This window comes from Aulonocara stuartgranti (genome assembly GCF_965226115.1).
Source record: "Aulonocara stuartgranti genome assembly, chromosome: 7".
In the NCBI taxonomy this organism is placed as follows: domain Eukaryota; kingdom Metazoa; phylum Chordata; class Actinopteri; order Cichliformes; family Cichlidae; genus Aulonocara; species Aulonocara stuartgranti.
The window spans coordinates 58,115,212-58,143,180 of NC_138945.1; the positions used below are offsets into that span (position 1 = coordinate 58,115,212).

The following is a 27,969-nucleotide window of genomic DNA, read 5'->3' on the forward strand; positions in this document are numbered from 1 at the left end:
GGACATTTCTTTTATGTTCAGTATGATGCTAGCGCTAGCTAGATGGGGCTGTAGAGGAAGTGGAGCTTGGCTTACGTTGAGAGCAAAAGTGGGCAGAGCCGCTGAAGGATATCAGCTCAGGCAGAGGCAGAGAGGAGGACACACGCAGCAGAGGAGCAAAGCGTCGACGACGGAGTGGAGGAAGGGCTCAGCGATGCGGCTGAAAGACCCACCAAAACGGCGAAAATCGCGCAAAAATGCGGCACTGACCGAGGCAGATGACGGGGGATAGACACGGCCCGTGAAATTGGTAAGAACTTAAGAGTAATCATACATTAATAGCTGAAAAAAACGAGCCAGGCGTGTAAAGCAATATGGTGGAAAGAACGACAGATAGGCGCAGTGTTGGTAAAAATGGCTATGGTGTGCTGTTAGCGAAGAAAAAAAGAAAAGGGTCTGCAGAGTTTAAATTGCATGCATTTGTTTTTTAGTTTGTGGATTTTGTATGTTTGTAAGGGCAGTTTTGAGTTAGCTTAGTTTAGATTTTTGAAAGTGTATTTGTTCGCGACCTGTTTGGAGTTATTTCAACCTACGCATTTAAAATTTGCTTTGTCCTTGAAAGGGCAAATGCCCTTGTCTGAATTTGTTCGACAAAACCAGCAAAAATAAGCAAAAGTTTCGTTTTAAAAATGTTGTATCGGGAGCTGATTGATATTAACGCAACAACCTCAAGTACATTTTTGCTTATTTTCACAGTATTCGGTTTTTGAGGTTTTTCATCGAGTTTTAGATGAAAAAAATATTTAAAAATCGATGATTTCTTACATTTTATTAACACAGACCGCTCAGATATAGTTTGTAGCAAGATGTAACAAAGTATTATATACTCATTGCTTATTAATTAAAAATACTTTACATAAATTGTGATAAGTTGCTAAAATGTCCAAAATATGACTATTAACTAAAATCCTTTTATTTTAGACACCATACATAAACAGTACATAACTTGATTGTGAAAATGTAGGTTCTGTACATTATAAAAGCCAAGATATACTTAGAAATACAAAATAGGGTGTTGGCTTTTAACCCTTTGAGGTACTGAAGGGAGAAGTCATTTAAATATTCTCATAAATTTTCTTCTTCAAGTCACTTTACATCTGTAAATCATGTAAAGAAAAAGTTATGCTAGAAAGCTTCACCAAAAGTATGTGAATTTAAGGAAATTCTAAATTCTGTAATAAAATTAAATAAAGACATAAAATCATGTTAATATCTCAGTCTCATGGATGAGGTTGTTGATTTCTAAACATATAAAGGGAAATGCAACACATAATAAAAGCAGATGATATTTAGTCTTTTATGGCATAATACATCTAACTTTGACTATATCGTTAAATCCAACGGATTAGTACCACCCTACACATAACAAAATGTCCTCCTTAAGGTATTCTCTAGTGGATGTTACTGTTTAAGACAAATTTAGTCGTGTTTTGAGTCAACAAAGCACGCAAAGATAAAACAGTTTTACTAAGTAACAACTAAATATGTAAATACTTATTTAGGGTTTTTGTAATATGGTAATATGTTAATGAGGTCTTGGATAATCCTAAAATATTGCTTTAAAAAGGTATTAAAACAGATGGCTTGCTTATGACTGGCTTGTATGCCTATGTAAGTTCTGATTTTTTTTAATTGCGACTACTAGAATAATCAAAATAATGTTTTGTTTTTTGCAGGGATTCGGTGTGATGTTTCCCAAATGACGTCAAAGAAGAGCGGAGATTGCTTTGCCTTATCTAAATGGTATGTTTTATATTTGTACCAACCAGGGTATTTTGCGTAGTCTTACCATTCGTTAGTCTTTACTGTTGCATACCTGCAGCCAGTAGGGCGTGCTGTTGTCACAGTTCCTTTCTGAAAAAAGTTTTTTTTGTTTTTTGTTATTTCAAAGGGTTGACATTTAGCCAACGTGAATGGAAGAATTTGAGTGATCCGTACTGCAAGTAGACACTGTAAGTATCATTTTAAGGCAGTTTGAGTGTCTTTAGAAGAATTCTTATAAGCAGTTTGAGCTTTGAACTCTTAAAAAAAGTGCTGAATTATTTAAAAAAAAAAAATCACAATAACAATTAAAAAACAATAACCTTACTAATTTGATTTAAAAAAAAGCAACGTTGTAAAGTCCACATTTATGTTTTTTGCTTGTACATCAGAATCATTATTAGGAAGTACCGCTACGTCTACGCTTCTGAACAAACACAGTTCTGCCCCCTAGTGTATGATGTAACACATAAATTCCAAATGTATAGAAGTGGGCTCACTTACTATGGATGGCAACGTTACGCGGTTATTTCGAAATAATTTTCCCGCCACTTAGAATAAAGTGTACTGCAGACACGTAAGATCACTTCGCACATTTTTATAGCTTACAGCACATTAATATTTAAATTGCTTAATATTAAACTGCTATTGTGTTGTTTTAAGAGAACATCTCTATTTGCAACACGTTGATGATAATTTTACAATTGACTAGCTAACCTGTGACTAATCTTAAGGATTGTTCTTTTCATAACTCTTGTGTCAGATTTTAAACGATGACACCAATTGTAGTACATGGGCAAGAAATGCGTTTCGTGTGTGATCGTAAATTATACTTGAGACAATGTTTTTGTAACAGATGTGTAAACGACAGGCTGTGGAAACTTTAGCACATCATCATTAACGTTTCTGCTTTTAATGCTTTACCACTTAAGAACTTTTGTTGCATCTCATTTGCAGGTGTACTAAAACTTAAAGTGTTAAAAACTGCAATTCAACTCCTCTGGGGCAGAATTGTTAATCATTTATACCTAAAGTGTCACTGAACCTTTTCTTTTCCTCTGAACTTTAGTGTCTGGAAGCAGTTGACAAATTTTGCAAATGCTCCACATTCAATTACATCTTACATTTTAAAATGTTTGATAAATTGGGAAGCAAAATTCAACTTGAAAGTCACTAACTATAACATAAAAATGGTTATAGTCCCTGGATTATTGGAATGAACGGGTCTCGTAGAAGTACTTGGAGCCAAGAATGTGACCATTTTGAATTTTAGAAAATTTCTTGCACAGATGGGTAACAAGTATAAGTAACTAAGAATTTTCTCAAAATGGAAAAAACAGATTATTTCCCATAAATGTTGCCAAACCAATTAAAGTGGCAACCACAATTTGTTCTCCGCACAGAAATTCAAGTCTTTCGGTGTCCTTTTCAGGTGTGATTTTTTAAAAAAAAAAAAAAAAAAAAAAAAAGCATTCATTTATTAATCTCGTCTTCTAATCGTAAGAAGTAACTGTAAAAATCCTAAAATAAATCCACAGGTTAGATACACCCACACACAGAACATAAAGGAAACACTCTCCAGTGAGCAATACAAAGTATTTCATTTGATAGAATAAATTTGAAAAGAAAGAACTGCAATAGTTTTAACTTGCGAAGCTACTTGAGTTACACAGCACATAAATGTACCATACACCAACACCTGAGTGTCTCGACAGTGACTTATAAATTGCCAAGTATTTTTTTTTATCTGCATTAGATAAATTATAAGTCTGCAAAACGACTAAGAAGATCCTGCCAGCTCTAATTGTCATTCAGTCCAGTACATCTACCATATAATATGTGCTTGTGTGTGTGTGTGTGTATATATATATATATATATGATCTTTTAAAGCACAAAATACTGATTTTACATTAACAACAAAGGTTGAAGTCAGTATGAGTTTAAATATGACCATTTCTCCTCAACCTTTATGTTAAATAACATTATCTTTCAAGTCATTATTGCTATAAAAGTTGGTTTTGTTTTCTCAGAAATGCGTTCCTCACATTCAAATCATTCTCAACTGGAAACAACGAAAATGAGTGTTTGGAAGCCATCTTTGACAGTTAGAATTAGCATTTATAGATTAAAAGGTCCAAGCACTTAAAGCTCATTAAAGCCTGTAAAGCTGGAAATCTTTCTGTGAATATTTTAAATGGGTGTCATTCATTGTTCCTCATCTTTTCTATAGTGGAGACAGAAGACACTGCGGAGAAGATTTCAATTTGTGAAGAAAAAGAAGACAGCTCTGTAAGTTCCTTTTTTTTTTTTTTTTTTTTTTTTTTTTTTGACCTGATTGCGTTTGTCATGTGCTTTTTGATTGGCAAATTTAAGTTTCAACAGAATATTTACATTTAGATCCAGTTCAACTAGGTTTGCTTTAAGTAGAGTTTGTCCATGTTTTATGACTGACGTTCACTTTTAGTTCTAAGAGGCTAGCAAAAAACAGCTGTGAAAATGAATTAACAAAGGGGAAGTTTGGGACGATAAATTTCATTGTAGGATACACACAACAATTTCATGCGGCTACACGCAATTTTTGGGGATGTTGCCTGTATTGCCTCCTGTAGGCATTTAATAAAAAAGCCATATTTACCTATATACTTAATTTTGCCAAATCCTATAGATTTTCATTGTGCTGAAAACCTGATAGAACAAGACCAATACCAAACCACAGTTACTTGTTGCTGAATAGTGGACAACTGAAAATGACCATAGTTTGAACTGTTGCTTTAACAGTTATTGGATGCTAATGTGTTGTTCATCTGTTGCTCATGTAATTGGTTAGTCTGGTAATTGATGAAGTGGATCATATTTTTCATATAGTAATATTTGCTTACAGACCTGTGTTGTGCTGTTTTACTCCTAATTTGTGTGAACATCAAAGCTGTTGCGTGAATAGATTGCATACGTAACTGATTGATGTGACTTTAGGTGCAACTCTAGACTCATTTTACTCCTGGTGGTCAGTTGAGGAAATGCTTTTCGCAAATTGCTGGAAGACCTATTCAGCCCATATTTCATTGTGCTAATTACTTTAAAACCCACACAATTTTTTTTTTAAAGCACTACAAAAAAGTACCACAGCCATTAAAGCTTGGGACCAACACAACATTGTCTTGGGTTTCATTGTAAACGTATCAAGAGTTACAAAGTTCAGTTGCGAACCCTATCGAATTTAAATTCGCATTCAGTACATCGCTATGCCATTTTATTACAGTTCACTTACTATTTGTATCCTTTTTAATCAATTCCGCGTTCATAGGAACACTTAACTCTCAAAAAACAAAATACACCTGCACAGTGATCGCTAGCGCAGCTGAAAGCTAGCTACGTATGTTGCTTGACTGGCATAATTGTAATCTAGTTTAGGATACCTGGTTTTAACTGCTGGACATTGCACTGTGGGCTTACAATTCTTCCTTCTTTTTTTTATCCTATCAAGACCCCATTCAACTGGATATTGCTGAAGTGGAGACTACGTTGTTTAACGTGAAGATGGCAAGTTATTTGGCGGTTAGCCAAATTTTGACAAGATGAAACCTTTTTCTGATTGGACTTTGACATTTGGATTTTTATTTTTTTTTATTTTTTACCTACAACATGGACTCTGGAACACCTTTGCTGGCTATGTAGTGGACTCGTTGAAAAGTTAACATTTGATTTTGGAAAGTCAGCCTTTTGTACATTTGATATTCAAATGTTGTTTTAAATAAAGTATGTGACCTCGTATATTTTTTCCTGGCTTTGTTTCATTAGCAGAGAAATATCAAGGGCACATTTGCAGAAAAAATTTGACAACGTTGAAGTACCTAAAGTCGGAAGTTCGTTTTTGTATTTGTGAATACATACAAAATATCACATTACTTTTCATTGGCTTTGTGTCAATAATTATCAAGGTATGGCCATAGAAATTGAGCTTCAGACTCGAGTTGGAATTTATCAAGTTGATTTATAAGATAAAAGAGAAAGGAGTGATTAAAATTCCCCTTTTTCCATTTAATTAGCCCCACTGGTGAAGCTTAACTAACCCTAAAACACCTGAAAATACACTTCACTTGAAAGCTTTCTGGTCAGAGCCCAAATGGTTTCCAAAGGCTCTCTAAAATGGCTACTGGTCGTCCTTCTTCCTGCCTGCGCAGGAAGTGATGTAATTGGTGCAAAATATATACTTTTACAGCCTCTCAGTATTGTTACCTTTTATCAAAGGGCAAGAAAGGTTTCACTTTGAGGCTTGTGTCCTGGGGCAGAAAATGTATGTAAGTTCATATAAACGAATTTTAAAAACATAATAAAAGGGGAGGGACTTAAACATCACCTGAGTGTGGGGTAAATGGAAATAACGTCAATCAAAGGCAAAGCTTTCAGAGCAGGGAAGGAGCTCTAGATGGCGGCTGAGCCTTGGGAAGGGTGCCATGGGCTTTCGTTAGATCGTTTCTTTTGCCTGTTTTTCGTCCGAGACTGCTCGATTTTTGATGAAATTTTGAGGGCAACGATCGTGCGCTCGTGTTTTTAACGAAAATCTACGCGATTTGTGCCGTTTTAGTGCTGTTTTTTTCGAGCCGTAGGAGCCGTCTGCTCCGGCGAAGTGCTCGTCGTTGTTTTCCATACTGGTCTCTGGCAGCCATGGCGCGCCTCCATTTTTAGTGTGCTGCTGCCTCTCCTCTGTCGCTCTCTCAGTAGATGAAGAATGCAAGGGGCCTACGAGCTTTATAGAAACAAGGCTGTTTTTGTAATTTATTAAGTAATTATCTTTACATCTTTATTTTTATTCGAGTCGGAGGCATATTTAAAGTGTTATAGGGCGAACGAGATTCTAATAGTTCATTTATGGACTAGCACCTTTCTCCACGTTGAATTGACATGTTTACACTGTGTCAAGCTTAATTTACTGTTTTTCTTCATGTTTAAATATTATTTTTCTACCGCTTCGTCTGATGACGCAGTTAGAATTAACGGCATGCGGCTCGATCTGTGAACTATATTGAAAGACATTCAAAGGCATTTAACTTATTGTGAGAGCACCTGTCGTTTTTGTGAGGTCTATTTAACCCAGCGATGTAAATAATGATCCTTACTTTCTTCGATTTGTTGCTTTTTTTTCCCTGCTCGTGTCGCACCGCCGAGGCTTTAGCTGCCACCTGAGCAAAAGCAATCTTGTGGGACTTGTATGATAGTTCATGCTTCCTCTTAACTTTTTGGCAGTAAATACCAGGACAAAAGCAACATCCATTCAGATTTTCAGGATACAACAATGATGAAGAGTAAAAGTAAAAAACAAGAGGATGAAGGATCGACTCAAAGCAATGCATCAAGGTATGAGACTTATACTTTTTACCTTTTTTTCGTTTCTGCTTTGATTGTTTACGTTGTCAAGCATGGTTGATCACCTGTGTTAGATATGCGACGTGGTTTTGAAGACGTGCACTAGTGTCTTGAATGACCTTGCTATTGTTTAATAGCCACACCCTGATTTTTTTTTTCCCCCCTTACCATTTCTTACACTCAATACTGAGGTTTCAGGCCTGTGTTATGGATCTTTGCCCACAAGATGCATGTGTTAGACCACTGGGAAAGCCTTTCCTCCTGTATTATTCTGCAAAAAAACTTGTCACAGATGTCTTAATGTCCGTTCGCTATAATGTTATATGACCTTGTCTTGGAGTTAGTACTGCATTGCACCATTTTTTTTTTTTTTTAACTAACGTTGTTGATTTTGGGGTTTTGATTTATTTCTGAAATGGTGCACTGATTTGTCATTGGACACTAATATATACAGTGTTACAACTATTTTATATGTAACATACTTTACCAGACAGTTTCTGGACCTTGCAAGTGCCCACAACTCTCACTTTATGTCAGTCTCTACTTATTTTTATTTTATTCTGTATTTACATTTTTGGCCAAATATTTTAAAGTTTTACCACATCTACCTTTTAATACTGGATTATTTCTGTTTATTAAAAAGCCATTAAAGCTCAGTGGTTGTAAACAGTTTTTGTGTTGTTTTTTGTGTTTTGTTTTGTTTACAGCTGCTAAAAGTAAAAAAAGAGGTTATGTCAGTGTTCACATCCTTACATTATGTTACAGAATTTTAACATGTTTTTAAGGTGTTATTTTTACTTTCCTGCAAGAGCATTTTCAATTCGAAACTTTTTTCTCTTATCCTCATGTCCACTACATTTAAATGATTATGGGGCTCATTTTATTTTGGGTATATGGATGTAAATGTATTTTTTGAACATGTATATTTTGAATGTTTGAAGCTAAACAGTGGTAATTTTTACTTAAATCTAGCTTTTATTTGTATTTCCTGCTAGGTTGATTGTAAAGGCCTCTGGCCTGGAGTCTGAATACTTTAACACAGTGGCATTTTCTTGCCCTATTGTCCACTTTTATTATTGTGTTTTGTTGATGTCTGCAAGGCCCTGTGGTCCTCAGGTACACCAAATCTTCGTATCAAAATCAGTGGAAACATCTGTTGATCAATAAAGATGTCATCAAATAATCTTGCATGGTTTGAGGATAATGCTGGGGTGACTAGCTGCTCTTTTTCTTCAGGATCTGTTTGTTCTCAGTGCATAAATGCTGTTTTCTAACAGTATAAGAATAACTGCCATGTTGTCAAAGCAAATACTGCGACCTGACCTCAATAGACTGTTTTAAAAAAAAAAGACACATCAGTTTGCAAGCACCCTCACAGCATTACACTGGCTGTACACTGCAGTTAGGTTACATCACACTTGTAGTCTCTGTGTGTGATCCTGTGGCAGCCATTTTAGTATTTTCCTCTAGTGTGACTGAAACGTGTCCTCTGCAGGGTTGACAGCCTGACTTTGTTAGACAGAGAGCTGAGCACTATGAGCATTCAAACAAAGCAACCAAAATAACAACATGAGGGAAATCTATCCGGTTTGTGTAATTAAATGACATGAAAGTAGTATTTACATACTCTCCTGAGTCACAAAATGGCCCTTGCTTTGTGTACCCAGCTTGCTCACTTACCAGTATTAAAACTCAGCTCAGAACTACACAGAGGAGGAACAGGAAGACCTCAGATGCTAGGGAGACTGCTTGGAGGGCTGTGATAGGCTAGGTGGCCACCTAGCAACACGCCAGCCAGTAATAATTCGAGGACGTCTCTATGACCCGCCCACTCCTGACCTCACTTAAAGCGGAAGAAGCCATCTACTTCCGAGTTTGGTCTTTGAAGGAGCGCAACATGTGTATGCTGTAATAGCGTACTTTCAACCATTTAAATTTATTTTTGCCTTTAGCATAATTCCCATCGTCTAAAAAAGGGCACGAGATGGTTATTATAAGCACTTTCTCCATTTTCAAAATAAAAGTAATGATGCTCATTAGACGTAATGACACCAAATGTTTTTAATGAAAACATTTATGGGACACGATGCCGTTTTCATGGTTTAAAATGTGATCCATTGTAAAAGGCAGTGATTGCTTGAGATTTATGCCCAGCCATGCTGGGCTCTGGTGACGCCTTGTGTCCAAAAAGATAACTGCACACAGAAATCTATCCACTGATAACCCCTGTTTACTGAAACTTCCGGCCAAAACCTATATGTTTACGCACAAGGCTAGTTCATTTGCATCAAAGTTGAAAGCGTCAGAAAAAATATTAATCTGATGAGATGTTTAAAATTCTTATTGCTTTATGCATTAGTTTTATCTCCTTTTGGCTAACGAAATGTCTCTTCTTTTTTATTTTTATTTCATTGAATCCTTATACGTCTTCAGGCCTCTATAAAACTTTCATACAACATAGAAGAACGTAGCTTTATTAAACTGCTCACAGCCCAAGCTTCCCTTAAAACGTTTTAAACTGAAGAAATGTGCACTTGTGGTCAGAGCTTATAGTTTAGGATTTTTTGTAAACCATTTAAATGACTTTCCACAGTAATTTTGCTTGTTTCAGTTTAGCTTTGATTTGTTTCAGTTTTAGTTTCTCTTTTATTGTATGAAGGACCCATGCCACAGGAAAAAACAAGTAAGTGCATTACAATAAAAAGTCTTGTAGACTTCCAAAGTATCAAAGCCTCATCAGCAATATCATGATAACATATTCTTACCAGATTAACTAGTAGTGGTAGTATTTTTGTTAGTTTCCCAACTATATTGACCTTCCTTGTGACCATTCATGTGGTTTTAAGGGATTGAGTTAAAAGATTAGGAGTGAGTGATCAATAAACACTGAACAGTGACCATTCTTACAGATGGCTGCGGTGCTTCTGTAAATTCTTTGGTTGTTTTTAATCTTTTCTACGGATGAAATTCACCTATTTATTGCATTTTCTAATTATATATTTCTTGTGGTAATTCATAGCTTTGCATTATGCCACAAGCATTTAGAGGATGGCAGAGTGGAAAAGACTGATCCTGCTAAATGTGTTTGACCCAGTTTTAATGTATTTTAGTTGTGAAACCAGGTCTGTTCACTGCAGGCCTGTTTAAAATGCCTGTAAGAGGATTTATGAGCCTTGGAGAGAAAGAGGTTATTATAAGATGGTTAGCTGAGTAAGGAACATGGAGCATGATGTAATGAGGCTTCTGCTTCCTCTCGGCCAAGTCACGAATTACTGATGCCATCCAGCTTTTGCAGTTTCGCTGTGCCCTTCATGTGGGGGTGTGCTCTGAAATTTAAGACTTTCTTTTTTATTTACATAAATATTTATTCTTTTTATTGCTGCCACCGACAACTCCTGTTACTGCCATGATGCTGCACATAGCTCTTTGAGCAATAGCCCATCATTGACGGCAAAGTCAAATGAACATATTCTTTTTCCTGTAGCATTTCGGCTTCAGAGGAATCCAACCGCTCTGCGTCGGAGTCGGGAAGTCAGTCAGAGAGCGAACATGGCAGTGAAAGGAGGAGATCGCACAACTCCGAGTCAAACAGCTCCTCAGAGTCAGAGAGTCACTCAGAGTCAGAGAGCGAATCTGCAGAGTCCAAGTCACAGCAAACCGCAGCAGAGGTCAAAGACAAGCCAGTTAGAAAGAAGGAGCGCCTGGCTGATGTGAAGAAGGTAAAGGCCATCGGAGACGTTCTGTGTTCAACCAGATTGTACTTCCTGCCCTCTCGCAGTGGTGATGGAAATGACTTAATTCATGAGCGTGGTAATCTGATCATGAAGGTGTGACATGCAGCAAACTTGGGCTTTAGCTCTTTGCAGTAAAAGCTTTTCTTTATCCAGACTGTCCTTCTATCTGTGTCAGGCTCTTGCTGTGTCCTAGGTCATCGTGATTATGCAATGTTCTCACATTACTCTCCCACAGACGTGATACAGACACTCAGCCATAAAGATTATTTGAATTTTAGGTGGAGCTGGATAAAGGCTATTCTTTAATGATATAAATCCTTGATAAAGGCCATAAAAGGTTACAGTAACAATAAAGAGTCAACAGAACAATTGATGTTCTGAAAAATCCCAGTTAATGTTTAACTCGTGAGCGAAGATTTGCTGCTTTTCTTTTCTCAGCTAATCGTAAACTGAATATATGTGTACACTCGTCGTTCGTCTGACAGAACTATGCATTTTGACGTGTCACAGTGGCTTGTGGATGGTTTGCAGCAATGACGAAATGAGCTGAGGCAAAAATCGACACACTCATCGTTACTTTCAGCCCTGTAGTGCAAGCTTACAACAGCAGAGTAGAAAAGACGACATGTTACATTTACAAAAAGAAATACAGAAAACCCCGTGGCTTTTTTTTATAGCATCTGATTGTTTTCTTTCGAAGATGTGGGAAGAACATCCAGATGTGTACGGTGTCCGGCGGTCCAATCGGAGCAGGCAGGAGCCAGCTCGATTAAACATTGGAGCTGGGGTAAGCAGATGTGAATGAGCAGTACTGGTTTGCAGTTATCTGCATTGACATCAGCTGCTATAAACAAGCCATGCACGCCATCTAGTGGATGTTTTGTAGTGTTGGTCTGTTTGACACTTATTCTCTCTGCCAAGGTGGTTATTTTTGGTAGCATTTGCGTGCGTGTTTGCCTGTAGCTTTAAAGATTGCAATGAATTCTGATAAAATTTTATAGAGGTACAAAAGTGGCGTCATGTTAGCGGTACATACAGATTTGCCTTACAGCCACCAAGATCTTTAAGGTCAATTTAACCCTTTATTACCCAAGTTGCATGCAGGCCTAATGAAGTTATGTGGTCATTTTGGCTCATCTTTCAGGCAGCATTTGAATTACCTCTCTAGCCCAGAATGATTGAAAACTTACGGTAATCTGAAGAATGCTTGATAAGATCCATGGTTGAGTTGGGTCTTTTGGTTATTGTTGCCCAGCTGGGCAGGCGGACACCCAAGTTTGTGAATGCGACAACTCGAGAACAAGACAATGTTGGATTTTAAAATTCAAAATACAACAGGACGACCTGCTAAAAATCTTGGACGAGTTTGAATTTTAGTGACCTTGAACTTGAGGACAAAGTTGAAAATCTTGTGAATTTCATAACTCAAGAACGAAGAAAAATTCACACCACACACCTATCAGCTAGTAGGCTGATGGGTAGCACTAGCACAGCAGTGTGTGAATGCCTTGTGTTAGCGTGACACACCTGAATATCCCTGTAAAACTCGTCTTTCTGAAACCGTCCGTTCCCAATTTTCTCTCATTCCAATCAAAATGATTATGTCATATAGGCATATAGGATATGTTTTATGGGGATTGTAAATGTCATGTTGCTGTGGACCTTTGACCTCTTCTTTAAGGTCAAATAAGGTGAAACTTGCATAAAATGTCTTATCTTTAAAACTACGCTTAAAATTCTGCTGCCTTTGTTTGTATTGGCAACGTTTATGAAGTGATTCTGATAAATGAGGATTCTAAATATCACATTTCAAATTTTCATTTGACCTGTGATTTCACGTTTACATTTCACATCTGCTTTTCTTTCAAGTTGACCCCAGAATGCTTTATTTCTTCAAAGAAAGTATTGTTAAGGGAGGGAGAGAATAAGCTGCCTTGGTGGAGGGTTTGCGCTGTCGGGTGCTTCTTGTTATTGAAATGTTTTTCTGCTGGCTGTTCTTGCAGGGCAGCAGTGAGTCTGAGAGCGAAAGCCCCAAAAGGAAAACCTCCCGGGCTAAGAAAAAGGAGTAAGTATAGAGACTGTCAATACCTTATTGAGGACTATAATCTCACCATTATTTCATTTATTTATAATTTGTCAGTACAGCACAATATTGTTTTCAATATTTTTGAATTTTCATGACACGTGCACTGAACTCAACCCATGTTTTTAGAGTTCATGTCAGTTTGTGTCATTCTGCTGCCAGCCTGTGTTCATATTGTGAACCTTATCATTTAAAGCTTATTTTAAAATGGGTATCTGTTTGTCTCAGAATGGGCTCAGTTAGCTTTAGCCAGCCAGCCAGGTGCTGTTCGACATTAAAATCCAATTAGTGGCTTAACCCTGGTTTTAAAAAATTGGGCTGTGATGAACACCCTACGGCCATTATTTTTTCAATTAAAATCGGTAAAATGGCAAAGTCATGGGCGTGGAGGGTGAACTTGTGGCATTTCTTTGTTATAAGAAATATCTGGAAAGATGATGACTCAAATGATGAAGAGGAGGAGGAGGATGCTTCCGACAGTACAGACAGTGAGCAGGAAGAGAAAAAAGTTAGATCCAGACGACTTCCTGCTAGAAGGTAAGAGTGAAGTGAAGCCTGGCCATCAGACAGCTACCCACTGGGCATCTCTAAATCATTTCATATTGTGTGAGCGAGCTGATTGGTTTGACTTTTCTTTGGTTTGAGTAAAAACGTTTTAACACTCCAGCCTGATGAAACTGTGACATGTCCGAACATCTCATTTGTTTTTGCTCAAATTTGCTACAGCTGTGCTCTGTGTGAAATGCTATTGGCTGCTTCAAGCTTTTAGAATCACCTATGAAACAATCAGAAACCAAAAAAAAGTGTGACATGAACGAGCCAGGAATTTTGGTTTAGCGTGTCTAAGTGGATTTTGTCTTTCTTTCTTTTGTTTTTGTGTTTAACTCTGTTTTACAGGCCTCAGGGCAAATCGTCAACAGCCAAAAAGCAGCTCTCTCAGAAGGCGAAGAAGTCCCGGAAACAGGAGTCGTCGGCAGAAGAGGACGACGACAATGACGACGACGACGACGACGATGAGGAAGACACTCCAAAGAGGCAGACGCGACGAAGGGGTGCCACAAAAGTCAAAAGGTGAATTGCTGAACCTAAAGTTAAGGATATTTTCTTAAAAGTAATTTAGAGTTTTCACTATGACCAGTGTTATTAACCCTTTATGAGTGTCCGCACTCATTTCAATGGCAGTAAAATTTTAGCCAAATGAGATGGAGAAATGTATTTTTATTTTGCATATAAAGCCAGATGAGTTACACTTACATATCAGGAATTCAACATATCCCAGAATGCCTTTGCCTTTCATTAATGGGTTTGTAGAAATCAACAAAAAGTGCACACAACAAAATAAAATTATAATCCAGACGCAGGTGCTTTGTCAGCTGTTCATAGCACTTCCAAGAATGGAATATGTGTCGTCAGTCTTGCTGTATGAGCTATGAAGGAAGTGATATTATTTCCTGGGATTTTTTTCCCTCTTTCCTGTAAGTCCTACCGCAGCTATATATATGCATTTTATTTTTATTGATGTATAGCAAGTTTAAATGCTCCAAAACTGGCACTACAGCGTGCAAAAATGTAAAGATAAGTGCTGGTGTTAAAACGGGTTGAAGTCCAGTAACATTTTTACCTCGCATGCACCACCTAATCTTCATCACATCTTTCTGTTGTGCTCTAGTTATAAAGAGGACCAACATGACTTTGAAACGGACTCTGATGACCTGATCGAAATGACAGGTGACGCGTGTGAGGAGCAGCAGGACGACGACAGCGAAACCATCGAGAAAGTAATGGATGCCAGGACTGGCAAAAAAGGAGGTGATACTTTTTCACTCGTCTCATTATTTTTAAACCTATATTCACTCAAATGCTTTCTGTGGAGTCTAAAGGTCAGCGTTGTCTCTTGTAGCCACTGGGGCTTGCACTACTGTGTATGCCGTGGAGGAAAATGGGGACCCGTGCGAAGGCTTTGACCCCGAGAAGGATGAAGGGGAGTCTCATTACCTGATTAAGTGGAAGGGCTGGTCCTACATCCACAACACGTGGGAGAGCATGGACTCTCTGACACAGCAGAAAGTCAAGGGGATGAAGAAACTGGAGAACTTTAAGAAGAAAAATGATGAACTGAACTCATGGTGAAAATCCCGACCCTCGCATTTACACAGAATTTCTTTTCAAGTGTGCACCACCCCTGAAATTCACCATCAATTTTGTCCGTGTTTGTAGGTTGAGGAAGGCGTCCCCTGAGGACATTGAATTTCACAACTGCCAGCAAGAGCTCACCTCTGACTTGAACAAGCAGTTTCAGTTTGTGGAGCGTATCATCGGTAAGAAATCATTATGTTCTCGCTTTTGCAGAAAACACCGTTTCGATGTAAGTTGTGGGCAAACTATATTTTTGCGGCGACTGTGGCTCAGGAGGTAGTTAGGGGTTTAATCCCTGGCTGCTCCAGTCTTGGTGGTGCTTGTATGAAAGTGTTTGTGCATGGGTGGATGTATGAATATAAGAATAAGAACTAATTCATTTACCATTAAAATTATTTTTGTTATTAACAGCAACAAAAACAGGAAAGACACCGGGATCCTCTGACTTCCCCTGTAAGTTGCTAAACTTCTTCCCCACCATCTCTGCAACAAGAACAGTTTTAACAATCACCTTTCTAACATTTTTCTCATTCAATGAACAGCTCATAGTCATAAGACTCCATCCTCCAATGAACCAGAGTTCCTGTGCAAGTGGATGGGTCTGCCCTATTCCGAGTGCAGCTGGGAAGATGGAGCTTTGGTTAGAAAGAAGTTTCAGCACTGCATAGACAGCTTCATGAACCGAAACTCCAGCAAAACAGTTCCCTCTAAAGACTGCAAGGTAAGGCTGCAAGGAGTCCTATCAAAGCACAGTTTAATCCGACCCCATGCATTAGGGCGAAACAGTTCAAGGAAAGCATAGGATACTCACACTCATGTGACAAGCGACCAATAGATTTTCAAGCCACATTTGTGACTCCAAAACAGCTGTTCCTGTAACCACAATTAAAACCTTTTGGGAAGCAGCTAGCAGGAATCCTTCCTCAAGCACCTGATCAACAAACTCTGATGTGAAGGAAAGCGAACCTTGTTGTTGTTCAATCCACTCCTGTTTGTTTTACACAACAAAAGTCTGCACTAGGCCTCTAGAAGTTTTATTAAAACATGCAGATGATCTGTCAACATAGTCTGATACACATTTAACTTATACAGAAAGCTGTATAAGTTAACTGTAAGTTAACGGCAGCCGTCCTATTTTACATGGATTCAATACCTGCAGCAAACAGGGGTGAGTCTAAAGGGGGAATGGGGTGTACTACATCTGATTAATTATAAGGCTTTCATAATATTTTCAGACTAAAAGTTAAATAATATAAAATATTGTATTAATTAAACTGTGTTAATATTTGAAAATATAAAAATAAAAGCTTTTTTTGTAAGCCAATAGAAATGTACTTGGGCTACTTTTTTATACACATCTGATTTTATTGACTTTGACCTTTTGATTGTACTTTAGATTATTTATATATTTTTGCATAAAAAATGTAGAAAAGAATGTTTTCTTTAAAAAAATGCAATTTAATATTGCATCTCAATACAATTGAAAAAGGATTAATTTGTTTTATTTATTTATTTTTTTGACAGATGTTTGCATTAAAACATTGCAATTTCTGAAATGGAAACCAATGAGAAAAGTATTTCCCATCCAATTAATCAATGGAATAATCAATAGATTACTCGATTACTAAAATAATCAATAGCTGCATACCAAGTGTGCACAGTAGAACGTGGATCCTACTGAGTGCTATGAGTAATTGTTTGTAAAAGCCCAGTAACTACAGGTCTGTCTCTTTGTTTTGTCTCTTTTTAGTTTTACGTGAGCATGTTTTGCTCCTCATAAATGAAGGAGTGTGTTTCTATCATTTCAGGTATTAAAGCAAAGACCAAGATTTGTTGCTCTGAAGAAGCAGCCGTCATATATTGGGGACTCCAACCTTGAACTGAGAGATTATCAGCTGGATGGGTTAAACTGGCTCGCTCACTCCTGGTGCAGGTAAATAAATATAACCAAGGCCGCCCCCTTCCCCTCCAAATAGGATTTTACAAAGCCTGCATAACTATCTTTTTGTCCCCCTCCGTAGGTGCAATAGCGTTATCCTCGCTGATGAGATGGGGCTGGGAAAAACCATCCAGACAATCTCCTTCCTGTCTTACCTGTTTCACCAGCATCAGCTCTATGGGCCCTTTTTACTGGTGGTGCCTCTGTCCACGCTCACTTCCTGGCAGCGGGAGTTCGACACCTGGGCCCCTGACATGAATGTGGTGGTCTACCTTGGCGACGTCATGAGCAGGAAAATAGTAGGTCGAATTCGAATACTTCTGTCCTCCTGCTGGCTCGACAAATAGTTGCATACTTTGAACTGGTGCTTCTGTGTTGTGCAGATCCGTGATTATGAGTGGGTGAACCATCAAACCAAAAGAATCCGTTTCAATGCACTACTAACCACTTATGAGATTCTACTTAAAGACAAGGTAGGCTTCTTCTTTTTTCTTTTTTTAAATGAATGTTTATACTTTGAGATAACTGACGGCATCTTAAAATTTGACTCTAGGGGGTGCTCGGAAACATCAACTGGGCGTTCCTGGGCGTTGATGAAGCTCACAGGCTGAAGAATGATGACTCCCTGCTCTACAAAACATTAATGGAGTTCAGGTCTAATCACAGGCTCCTCATTACCGGCACGCCGCTACAGAACTCGCTCAAAGAGCTCTGGTCACTCTTACACTTCCTCATGCCTGACAAGTACGTCCCGATTCACACTTTGAGCATTCTACTGAACAAAAGCGGGGTAAATGGCATCCTGTGTGACACGAGTGGCATTTCCTATATCTGCTGTGCATCGTAGGTTTGACTCCTGGGAGGATTTTGAGGATGAGCATGGGAAGGGAAGGGAAAACGGCTATCAGAGTCTTCACAAAGTCCTTGAGCCTTTCCTGCTCCGGCGTGTCAAAAAAGATGTGGAAAAATCTCTCCCGGCCAAGGTGGAGCAAATCCTCCGTGTTGAAATGTCCGCACAGCAGAAACAATTTTACAAGTATGACTCTATTTCTTCCTTCTGTAACATTTATTGCTTCTGTCTTTCTTATAAATGCCATTTGTAGCGGCTGCATTTCTCTTCTTCATTAACTTGATTTGTTCCTGAATATTTCCAGGTGGATTTTAACAAGGAATTACAAAGCTCTTGCCAAAGGCACCAGAGGCAGCTCCAGCGGCTTCCTGAACATCGTAATGGAGCTTAAAAAGTGCTGCAACCATAGTTTCCTCATAAAACAGCCCGAGGATGGAGACGCTGAAACGCAACAGGAACACCTGCAGGTATATCTCAGTGTGAACCCGATTTAGCTCCGAGCGTCACCCCAGGATAGCGCTGCTAAAAGAGACTAGCTGCAGTTTAACACAGGAAGAAAACACGGCTCTTCCCGCTCACTGATATTTTGCTTTGACTTTTGTGCCTTCTAGGCTCTGGTGAGGGGCAGTGGGAAGCTGGTACTGTTGGACAAGCTGCTGACCAGGCTCAGAGAAAGAGGCAACAGGGTCCTAATCTTCTCCCAGATGGTCAGGATGTTGGACATTCTGGCTGAATACCTGTCTAAGAAACGATATCCGTTTCAGGTAAGATTTGAAAAAAAAAAAAATAGAAGGCTAATGTTAGATTTCACTAAGGATTGATTGGTGTGGTTATTCAGGCTGTGGTGTTCAGTTTTGTGATTTCTCCAGGGTTAGGAGGGCAGTGATGCACCTCCTGTGATGTGCAATTTCTTGTTTGATAAGTTGTTAGAGATCAGGAGGACCTGACGGAATATAAATAAGTATTTTCATAACCTTCACCATACATTTGGTGCTGTCGCCTTGCCTCCTGTTCATGATAACAACGCCACCATCAGTGGGAACATCAGTGAATAGAGGCCTCAGGCTTTGACTGTTGCTTTTATTGGTGTTTACAGCGAAAGCGCCTTTGGGGATGGCTGCACTGGGCAGATTAGACTCGGCATCAGATGTCAGTGTTGTTGCACGCATACTTCTCCCGGCCTTAGAGTTCATGTGTTTATTTATATCAACAAGTTATTTTCTACCGAAGGCCAGACGGACTCCTGCAAGTCACTCGACTCGGGTTGTTTTTGCTTACAGTCTTAGTCTTAGGCTGCTGTGGTCAGTTTAAACATATAGATCAGTGCAATGCGTGGCATGTAAGGACGAGTAATGCAGTGGTTGGCGGGAAAATCTTCAAAGGGTAAATTTCTCTTTGCTTGTCTCCTCTTCAGCGGCTCGACGGCTCCATAAAGGGAGAAATCCGAAAACAAGCACTTGACCACTTTAACGCAGAAGGCTCAGAGGTATGTAAATAAAAGAGTTTCAGTTTTTATTCTAATCTTTTAACAACGTAGAATACACTTACAGCAATTTCTTTATTATTGGCTCAACTGCTGACCAAATCGATGACCAAATGTTTGGGGCATAAGGCACGTGGGCTCTAATGCCCTTAATAGCAGAGTCCTGGCCAGCTGGACCATTTCCTGCATGTCCTCACGTTTCCTGGGCTGCTCTTTATTGCACACACAGAATATGGCAAATTTGGTGAAGGGTATAGTTTATAAATTATACAGTAAGGCCCAAATAGCGCCATTAGTTAGTTTCCAGTTGCTCACATAATCGTTTCTGTTGTTTTTCTTTGTTTTGTAGGACTTCTGCTTCCTTTTATCCACCAGAGCTGGAGGTTTAGGTATTAACTTGGCCTCGGCAGACACCGTCGTCATCTTTGACTCTGACTGGAACCCTCAGAACGACCTGCAGGCGCAGGCGAGGGCTCACAGGATTGGTCAAAAGAAACAGGTAATCTTAACGCTCAGGTTCACGTCTGTAATCGTAGGTGTGCTTTGTAACTAGTGAGATTGTTGTATAAAAATGTATCTGCGCTCTTCCCTCGTAGGTGAATATATACAGACTTGTCACGAAGGGAACAGTGGAGGAGGACATTATCGAGAGGGCGAAGAAGAAGATGGTTTTGGACCATCTTGTCATTCAGAGAATGGACACGACTGGTCGAACTGTTCTGGACAGCAACTCAGGAAACACAAAGTAAGACTTTGAGAGTTTAGCAGTGAAGGTTTTAGGGGATGTGGACGTTCTTTGTGTGATTAACACTTTTAATTTGTTTTAACAGTTCAAACCCGTTCAATAAAGAAGAACTGACCGCTATTCTCAAGTTTGGTGCAGAAGATCTTTTCAAAGAGGCTGAAGGCGAGGAGTCTGAACCACAGGTATCAAAATGGGTGAATAAGCTCGTGTGTGCTTAAAATAGTTTTCACATATTTGGGAGTTAAAACAGACGATCTTTGTTTCTATAGGAAATGGACATTGATGAGATTTTGAGGTTGGCCGAAACCAGAGAAAGTGATCAAGGCTCAAGTGCTACAGATGAACTTCTGTCGCAGTTTAAGGTATCTGCAAGCTGTTACGGCATCCTCAAAGACCAACCCAATTTAATTAATTTTTTTATAAAATACTGATCAAAAGTGTCTCTTTTCTTTCTCTCGCATCGATGTGTCAATGCAGGTGGCCAATTTCTCCAGTATGGAAGAGAGCACTCCAGAGTTCGAGGAGAAGCCCATTCCAGAATGGGATGACATAATTCCCGAGGAGCAACGTCGCAAAATTGAAGAGGAGGCGAAGCAGCGGGAGATGGAGGACATCTTCATGCTGCCTCGAAGCAGAAGCTCTAATAAGCGGGTAGGAAAGGTTATTTGTGAAAGCAGCACTGGTCTCTGTTTCATATTGCATACATATACAAGAAAGAGATGAATGACAGCATCTACCTAACAAGCTTAAGCCTTGAAAGCTTGCAAGACTATGAAATTGTTAACTTCCACAAGACAATTGAATCTCCCACACTGCATGGCCAAATGGAAGAGCCCTCTCATTACTCATCCAGCCTCCATGAGGGCCTATGAATAGTGAACATACAAAGTTAATCAGTTTGGTCTTATTAAAAGTTCAGCTGAAGTTTATTGAAGCAAGATGCCCCTCTCCTGGGTGTTGATGTGAGGTGGAGGTTAAGCTTTCAGGCTTTGCATAGTGCTTTTCCCACTGAGTACCTCCCAGCTGATGCAGTGTAGCATTGATCGAAAAGAAAAGCTGGAATTGATGTAATGTTCATTTGAGTGACTATAAGAGAGACAGGTGTGAAAATGCAAGGGGCATGGGGTATTGAAGGTGGATGAGTTTAAATACCTGGGGTCAGCCATCCAAAGCAGCAGACAGTGCTCGAGTGAGTTGAAGAAAATTGTTGAAGTTGAAGATTCCAGGCAGGGTGGAGATGAGTGATAGAAGGAAACCAGCAAGGCTATAAAGTGTGGTTTAGAGATGGTGGCACTGACAAAAAGACCGGAGGCTTAGCTGGAGAGGCAAAGAGTTCATTGTCCAGGACAGGATTAGGAACGAGTACATGAGAGGAAGCTGGAGCTGCCAAGCAGGAGTAACACAGGAAGACCTCAGAAAAGATTCAAGGATGTAGTGAAGGAGAACATGAAGGGGGTTGGTGTGACAGAAGAAGATGTTAGGGATAGGGTGAGATGGAGGCAGGTGATCTCCTGTGGTGATCCTTAAAGGGAGCAGCTGAAAGAGTAATAATGATGACAGTTTTCGATTGTCTGGTTTTAGACTTTGCGTTGGCTTTATGTCGACATTTTCTTTGCATTATGTTTTGCATTTCCATTATTTTTCCTGCATCACCCTTAATTGTATGAACCCATAGCCTCGTGACTGAGTATATATTATGGATTATGTCACTATTACACATAAGAGTTACAGAAAACTGGGGGGAAAAAGGCAGCTGCTCAATATGTGGCTCTTTTGGCTTTCAGGCTCAGGCCAATGACAGTGACAGTGATGTGGGCTCCAAACTGAAGCACCGTTCATCAGGCTCTGAAAGTGAGACCGATGACAGCGATGATGACAAGAAGCCAAAGAAGCGAGGAAGGCCAAGAGCTCGCAAAAACAACGTGGAGGGTTTCACTGACGCGGAGATTCGCAGGTAAAACTTGTCCCGTGTGTTGTTTTTTCTTATTGTTCTTAAAGTGACATTCGGTTTTCTTTGAAAGCATCTTTTCGTCAGCACAATAAAAACGTATTCATAATCTCATCATCAGGTTCATCAAGGCATACAAGAAGTTTGGATGTCCACTTGAAAGGTAAGCCTATTGTCACAGATGTTAAGGTAGCAGTGAGCAGATTTTTTTTAAATTTATTTATTTATGTTTAAATTCTGCATATTTATTTATTTATTTATTTATTTATTTTTGTGTGTCCAGGTTGGAAGCCATTGCCCGAGACTCTGAACTGGTGGACAAATCCATCGCAGACCTGAAGAGGCTCGGTGAACTGATTCATTCTAGCTGCGTGACTGCAGTGCAGGAGCACGAGGAGCACCTTAAAGAGAACCCAGTCGAAGGTATGTCGCTTTTAGTCATTTAGCTAATAAAGAAACCGGTTTTTGAGTGGCAAAAATGAGGAAGCAGCATCATTATTATTATTATTATTCCAGCTAAAGGTCCTGGGAAGCGACGAGGAATTAATATCAAGATCTCAGGAGTGCAAGTCAATGCAAAGTCCATCATTCAGCACGAGGAAGAGTTCGAGCCGCTGCACAAAGTTGTGCCCTCCAACCCAGCTGAGAGAAATAAGTAAGATATCACTGTAGAAATAAGAAGGAACACAGTGTCTTGTATCATGTTGAAGATTTGATGTTCTGTTGTGGATTAAAACTACCAACACTTTGCTTCTGCCAGGTTTAAGCTGACGTGCAGGGTGAAAGTGGCTCACTTTGATGTAGATTGGGATCTGCAGGATGACATTCAGCTCTTGCTCGGCATCTACGAGCACGGCTTTGGCAACTGGGATCTGATCAAGACTGATTCTGACCTTAAACTCGCCGATAAGGCAAGCGTTACATGCTTACTTTTACTGCTAAGCTGAAAAGTAGAGCTTCAGTGTAGAAGACAGCAAAAATTACACAAGCACACGATGTAAAATAGTTTTATTATAAGCATTTAAAGAAAAATGGCTTGATGGAGCTATTGTAAAAGCTTTCGAAAAAGCTGTTTTAAGTTCTTTCCAGTTTTATTTCTGTCTTCATATTCACTGCACTCCTTATGAATATATAAAATTGACAGATTAATTAAAGAGTCTAACAATAAAATCTGTCTGTACAGATTCTTCCAGATGATCCAAGCAAGAAGCCTCAGGCCAAGCAGCTGCAGGCGAGGGCAGAGTATCTTCTCAAGCTGCTTAAAAAAGAACAAGACAGCACAGATCAGGCTAAAACCGGGGAGGAGGTGTGCTACTATTAATCACTGAGTATCTCATTAAATTGGATTTGCATGTACACAAAGGGACTTTCGGTACCTCAGCCTCACTCGTTGTCTTTTCCTTCAAGGTCAAAGTGAAGAAGAGGAAGCCCCGGGTGAAGAAGGAGAACAAGATTCTTAAAGACGAGCAGGGAAACGACATCTCTTCCCCTCGCCTGTCAGACAACCCGTCAGAAGAGGGCGAGGTCAAGGTCGGTCAGACTGAATTCTACTTCTTTATGGATGTTAGAGGCTGCGTGTGGACGCAGGCCTGCCTGCAGTACATGTAATGGTAGTAAAAGTAAATAAATAATGACTAATGACCTGCTGTTATATGTTTTTAATCAGGAGGATGGAACAGAAAAGTCCACTGTGAAGAAGAGACAGAAGAAAAAGGACAACAAAGAGAACAAAGAAAAACAGGGAACTCCCAAAAAGGAAAAGGATGGGGACAAAGAAAAGAAGGGTGCCAAGCCCAGAAAAGAAAAGGTATTTCAGAGACGCTGATAACCTGAATTTAAGTGCCTTCCTCACATTTACACAGGCTAAATCGGACAGGATTTGTGCTTTAACGTGCAGCTGAAGAACGTTTTGATGTCTGCTCTTTCAGGCTAAAGGAGCCAAAGGGAAGAAGACTCAAGGTCCAGTTCATATTACAGCTGGATCTGAACCAATTCCCATTGAAGAAAAGGAGGACGATGAACTTGACCAGGAGACTTTCAGTATTGTGAGTTTCTTCTTAGCTCTTGTGAACAAATCACATTTCTGCATTTATTTTTTGAATGCCCGAGAACAAAGCATTGCATTAATCATTGTCTGTGTGTTTGTAGTGTAAGGAACGCATGAGGCCTGTGAAAAAGGCCCTAAAGCAACTGGACAAACCAGATGAGGGTCTAAGCGACCAGGAGCAGCTCCAGCACACACGCACATGCCTACTGAAGATTGGAGACCGCATCACAGAGTGCCTTAAAGCTTACAGTGATCCCGAACACGTCAAAATATGGCGAAGGTGAGAAATTAAAATGGGAATTTTCTGTGTGTAACTGAACATGACGATTGTCTCTTGAATTCTGCTGATCGTTTATTTATTTATTTATTTATGTTATTTTTTGGGGGGGGGTTGGACAGAAATCTCTGGATTTTCGTGTCCAAGTTTACAGAGTTTGGTGCAAGGAAGCTACACAAGCTTTACAAAATGGCACAGAAGAAGCGATCGCATGAGGAAGAGGTGAGCAGCTGTTTGGGGTTAAACCTGACCTGTTATACTGTGGCTAAGCAGCGCTGAAATTATCCTGTGACATTTGCAGAAGGAGCAGAAGAAGAAGGAGGACGTTTCAGGGAGAGTAAAGTCATTCAGGCCAGAGCCGTCTGGTTCCAGTCGAGACTCCACGGGGACTCAGCCGTCCTCCAGATCTGCATCGCACTCCACTCAGCCAGGACCCCACGGACACCACAGAGAACCGTACAACGCTAACAAGCGGCACTTTAGCAACGACGGTACGTGTGTTTGATGATTATTCAAAGGGAGAAAAATCAGACATCGGTCAGTTAATGTCAGCTTGCTTGTGTTTTTTTTTTTCTTTTTTCTTTTTTTTTTACAGATCGAGGAGACTGGCAAAGGGACCGTAAATACAGCTACCCAGGTAACAGCAACTCATCGTGGCAGGGAGATCGGCATCATCCCTATGACCCTCATCGCTATAAGGACCACTACGGTGATCGACGGCCGCACGGAGACCCCTACCGCAGCTCGGGCGGTTACCGCAACAACTCCTCTCCTCGAAAAAGACCATACGAGCAGTACAGCAACGACCGGGACCACAGGGGTCACCGACCCTACTATGACAGGTGAGTTTACGTGAATATGGTGACCTTCAGAGGCTAGTAGATTAGCCAGAAACTATACTCAAGTAAAAATGTTTTCACTTTGTTGAAAGGGCGACCGTGGCTCAGGGGGTTGGGAATCGCATCTGTAACCGGAAGGTCGCCGGTTTGATCCCTGGGCTCTCTGTCCTGGTCGTTGTGTCCTTGGGCAAGACACTTTACCCTACTTGCCTACTGGTGTTGGCCAGAGGGGCCGATGACGCGATATGGCAGCCTCGCTTCTGTCAGTCTGCCCCAGGGCAGCTGTGGCTACAACTGTAGCTTGCCTCCACCAGTGTGTGAATGTGAGAGTGAATGAATAGTGGTATTGTAAAGCGCTTTGGGTGCCTTGAAAAGCGCTGTATAAATCCAATCCATTATTATTATTATTATTACTTCAGGTTTTGAATACAAAAATGAGGTGGCACCAAATATTCCTCTATTCAGGAAAAACCAGAATAATTAACAAACAACAGGAGGAAATGGGAAAAGCGTCAGGCTCGATGGTAACACCAACATCTGTGAAGGGATGTCTAGTATCAGGTGACTTATTTAGGCTCATTAGGAGATAATGGGGTAACATTTTAGAGAGAGCTCTCTGTTTAATGCAGGCGTGTTCACTGTGCGTAATAAGCTCTTTTCTCACCTAAGTTACAGAGATGTTAGCTCCATTATTATTACTGGAACGAATTTATTTTTAGTGATAAATAAATTCGATTAATACTATACTAAATCACAACACAGTTGCCTCAAGGTGCTTAATATTTTAAGGTAAAGACCCTACAATACTACACTGTAAGGAGAACCATTGTTTCTTTAGTTTAACGACCTTTCAACTATATTTCAGGCATCCAGACCCCAAAAGAAGACGTCCTGATGATTTCCGCCCTAACTACCACCAGGGAAGAGACGGTCCTCTTCAGGATTTCAGGAGGATGCCGGACCACAGGCCTGCAGGTCCTTCAGGGCCAGATCATTACAACAGGCCGTTCCACCCTGAAAAACCTCCTCCACTTCTAGACCCTCGTTCCCCGCAGGCTCAGAAGTCGCCACAGGACTCCCGCTCTCCACTGGAGAGGCCCGGAGAGCTGAATGCCATGGCAGATCCGAACTGGAACAACAGGAAAACTTAAGTCTGCCCAGAGCAGGCTGAAAAAACTCATTTAAGCATTTAGTCCAGGGTCAAAGCCACATGCTGCTGCTGATGGACAAGTCTGGACTGGCCAAAACATAAGCTCACAGTTGAAAAGGGAATCAACACGTACCCTCTTTACCAGCAAAACCAAACTATTTTTTGCTCTTCCCCGCCCCCGACAGTGACTGTGGCTCTGAATTTGTGCCGTGAAGGAAGAACTTTGTTTTCTGTCGTAAAGATGGAAAAACAAAGAACCTAAAACATGCAACTTTATTTAAACGAACTCATCAGTTAATCACGGAAAGACTGAGTGGCGCGCTCATGGATGCTTAGTCCCATGGACTATTATTATATAAAGAAAATTTAGGATACAAGAACTAAATCTCCATGATCTCCATCCTAAAAGTGCCTGAAGGTGTTTTGGCCTTTTTGAATGGTAAATGTATGGGATAATTCCCAAAGGAACCATGACATGAACTTTTATTTTTGCGTTTAGCTTTAAGTGCAAATGATGTCATAAGAAGGTTTCCGTACGATAGAATGTGTACCGTGTTCTCACCTGCACCTTCAAAATGTTTTGTGTCAAACATGTAGCCGAACAGAACCATGGGGGTTTCAACATGCAGGTTAAAATGAGATCTGTTGACACTTAAATGACGAAACAAGCCAAGTTGTTTCTTCTACAAGCGCAGCGATGGTTTTTAACAAAGTCACACTTCTCACGTGTTTAAAAAGGAAAAAAAAAATCATTGTGTAGTAGTATAAATCATTGAAATCCTCCTGCTCTGTTGACTTTAACCACTTTACTGTTAGTAGGTCCGATGAATCGAAAGCTTTGGAAGCAGTATTTATTGCAACAACTTGTACGAAAGTTTATAACACTACGACTTCAATCGATCCCTGATTATCAGTATTACGATGGTTAAATACTCAGTTATTTCTGGGGTGGGGGGGAATTAAGCGACATAAGCTTCTTCTTCTTTTTTCTCCTCTCTGTACTTAATCGTTTGGCAATATTTTTGTTCTTGAATTATAATTAGGAAGTTGCTGTTGAAATTTCTTTGTGTTTATTGTCTTTAGTCACTTTTCCTGTGCCAAATCTGACCCTGTCCACCCCCATTTTTCTTTTTTTTTTCCCTACCTTTTTCTTTGCTTCTCCGTTTGTGCCTTATTTACGTCTGTATTATCAAACTGTATATCAGCTCACGAACAATACGGAGGGCTCACGCAGGCACATTTTTAAGTACAAAATTGTAATTCTTTGCAAACTGGTGAAGGGACCCACTCTGGTAATTTGTGTGCTTTTTCCAAAAGAGTTAATGATTTGAGAAATATTTAAACAAGAATATAAAGGAAAATCAAGCGTCTTCTGTCCAGGGGTACTTAACCGATTTGTTACAGTGAGCAGCCAGCCCATGTTTTCTTCCACATCAAGCAAGCTACAGTTCCTGTATCATATGTTCTTTAAGAAAGTCTAAATAATTTATATTTGTGACAAAAAAACCACTCTTAGTGAGAAATGTGTTGTACATATGTTTGGACATATGTAATAAACTTTGTTACACAATGA

General features: G+C 39.8%; 1 protein-coding gene across 3 annotated transcripts; it reads left to right on the forward strand.

The window, feature by feature from the left end:
• The first annotated feature begins 75 nt into the window (after positions 1 to 75).
• On the forward strand, positions 76 to 27,969 carry chd2 (chromodomain helicase DNA binding protein 2). 3 transcript variants are annotated; one of them, XM_082538424.1, is made up of 42 exons: positions 76 to 289; positions 1,716 to 1,782; positions 1,931 to 1,991; positions 4,032 to 4,090; positions 5,286 to 7,156; positions 10,650 to 10,884; positions 11,600 to 11,686; positions 12,903 to 12,964; positions 13,403 to 13,519; positions 13,880 to 14,053; positions 14,652 to 14,791; positions 14,883 to 15,108; positions 15,200 to 15,300; positions 15,530 to 15,571; positions 15,661 to 15,839; positions 16,927 to 17,051; positions 17,140 to 17,356; positions 17,441 to 17,530; positions 17,611 to 17,801; positions 17,905 to 18,093; positions 18,212 to 18,374; positions 18,519 to 18,671; positions 19,322 to 19,393; positions 19,740 to 19,889; positions 19,987 to 20,135; positions 20,221 to 20,317; positions 20,405 to 20,497; positions 20,613 to 20,786; positions 21,920 to 22,089; positions 22,205 to 22,246; positions 22,367 to 22,506; positions 22,600 to 22,738; positions 22,844 to 22,994; positions 23,267 to 23,389; positions 23,491 to 23,613; positions 23,750 to 23,890; positions 24,012 to 24,128; positions 24,232 to 24,410; positions 24,530 to 24,629; positions 24,709 to 24,898; positions 25,003 to 25,249; positions 26,112 to 27,969. In XM_082538424.1, exons 5-42 carry the CDS (start codon positions 7,095 to 7,097, stop codon positions 26,395 to 26,397), a joined length of 5,436 nt encoding a protein of 1,811 aa, XP_082394550.1. In that variant the 5' UTR covers positions 76 to 289; positions 1,716 to 1,782; positions 1,931 to 1,991; positions 4,032 to 4,090; positions 5,286 to 7,094; the 3' UTR covers positions 26,398 to 27,969. The 3 variants fall into 3 exon arrangements, with proteins under 3 accessions (XP_082394550.1, XP_082394552.1, XP_082394551.1); XM_082538426.1 differs by lacking the exon at positions 13,403 to 13,519; XM_082538425.1 differs by lacking the exon at positions 11,600 to 11,686.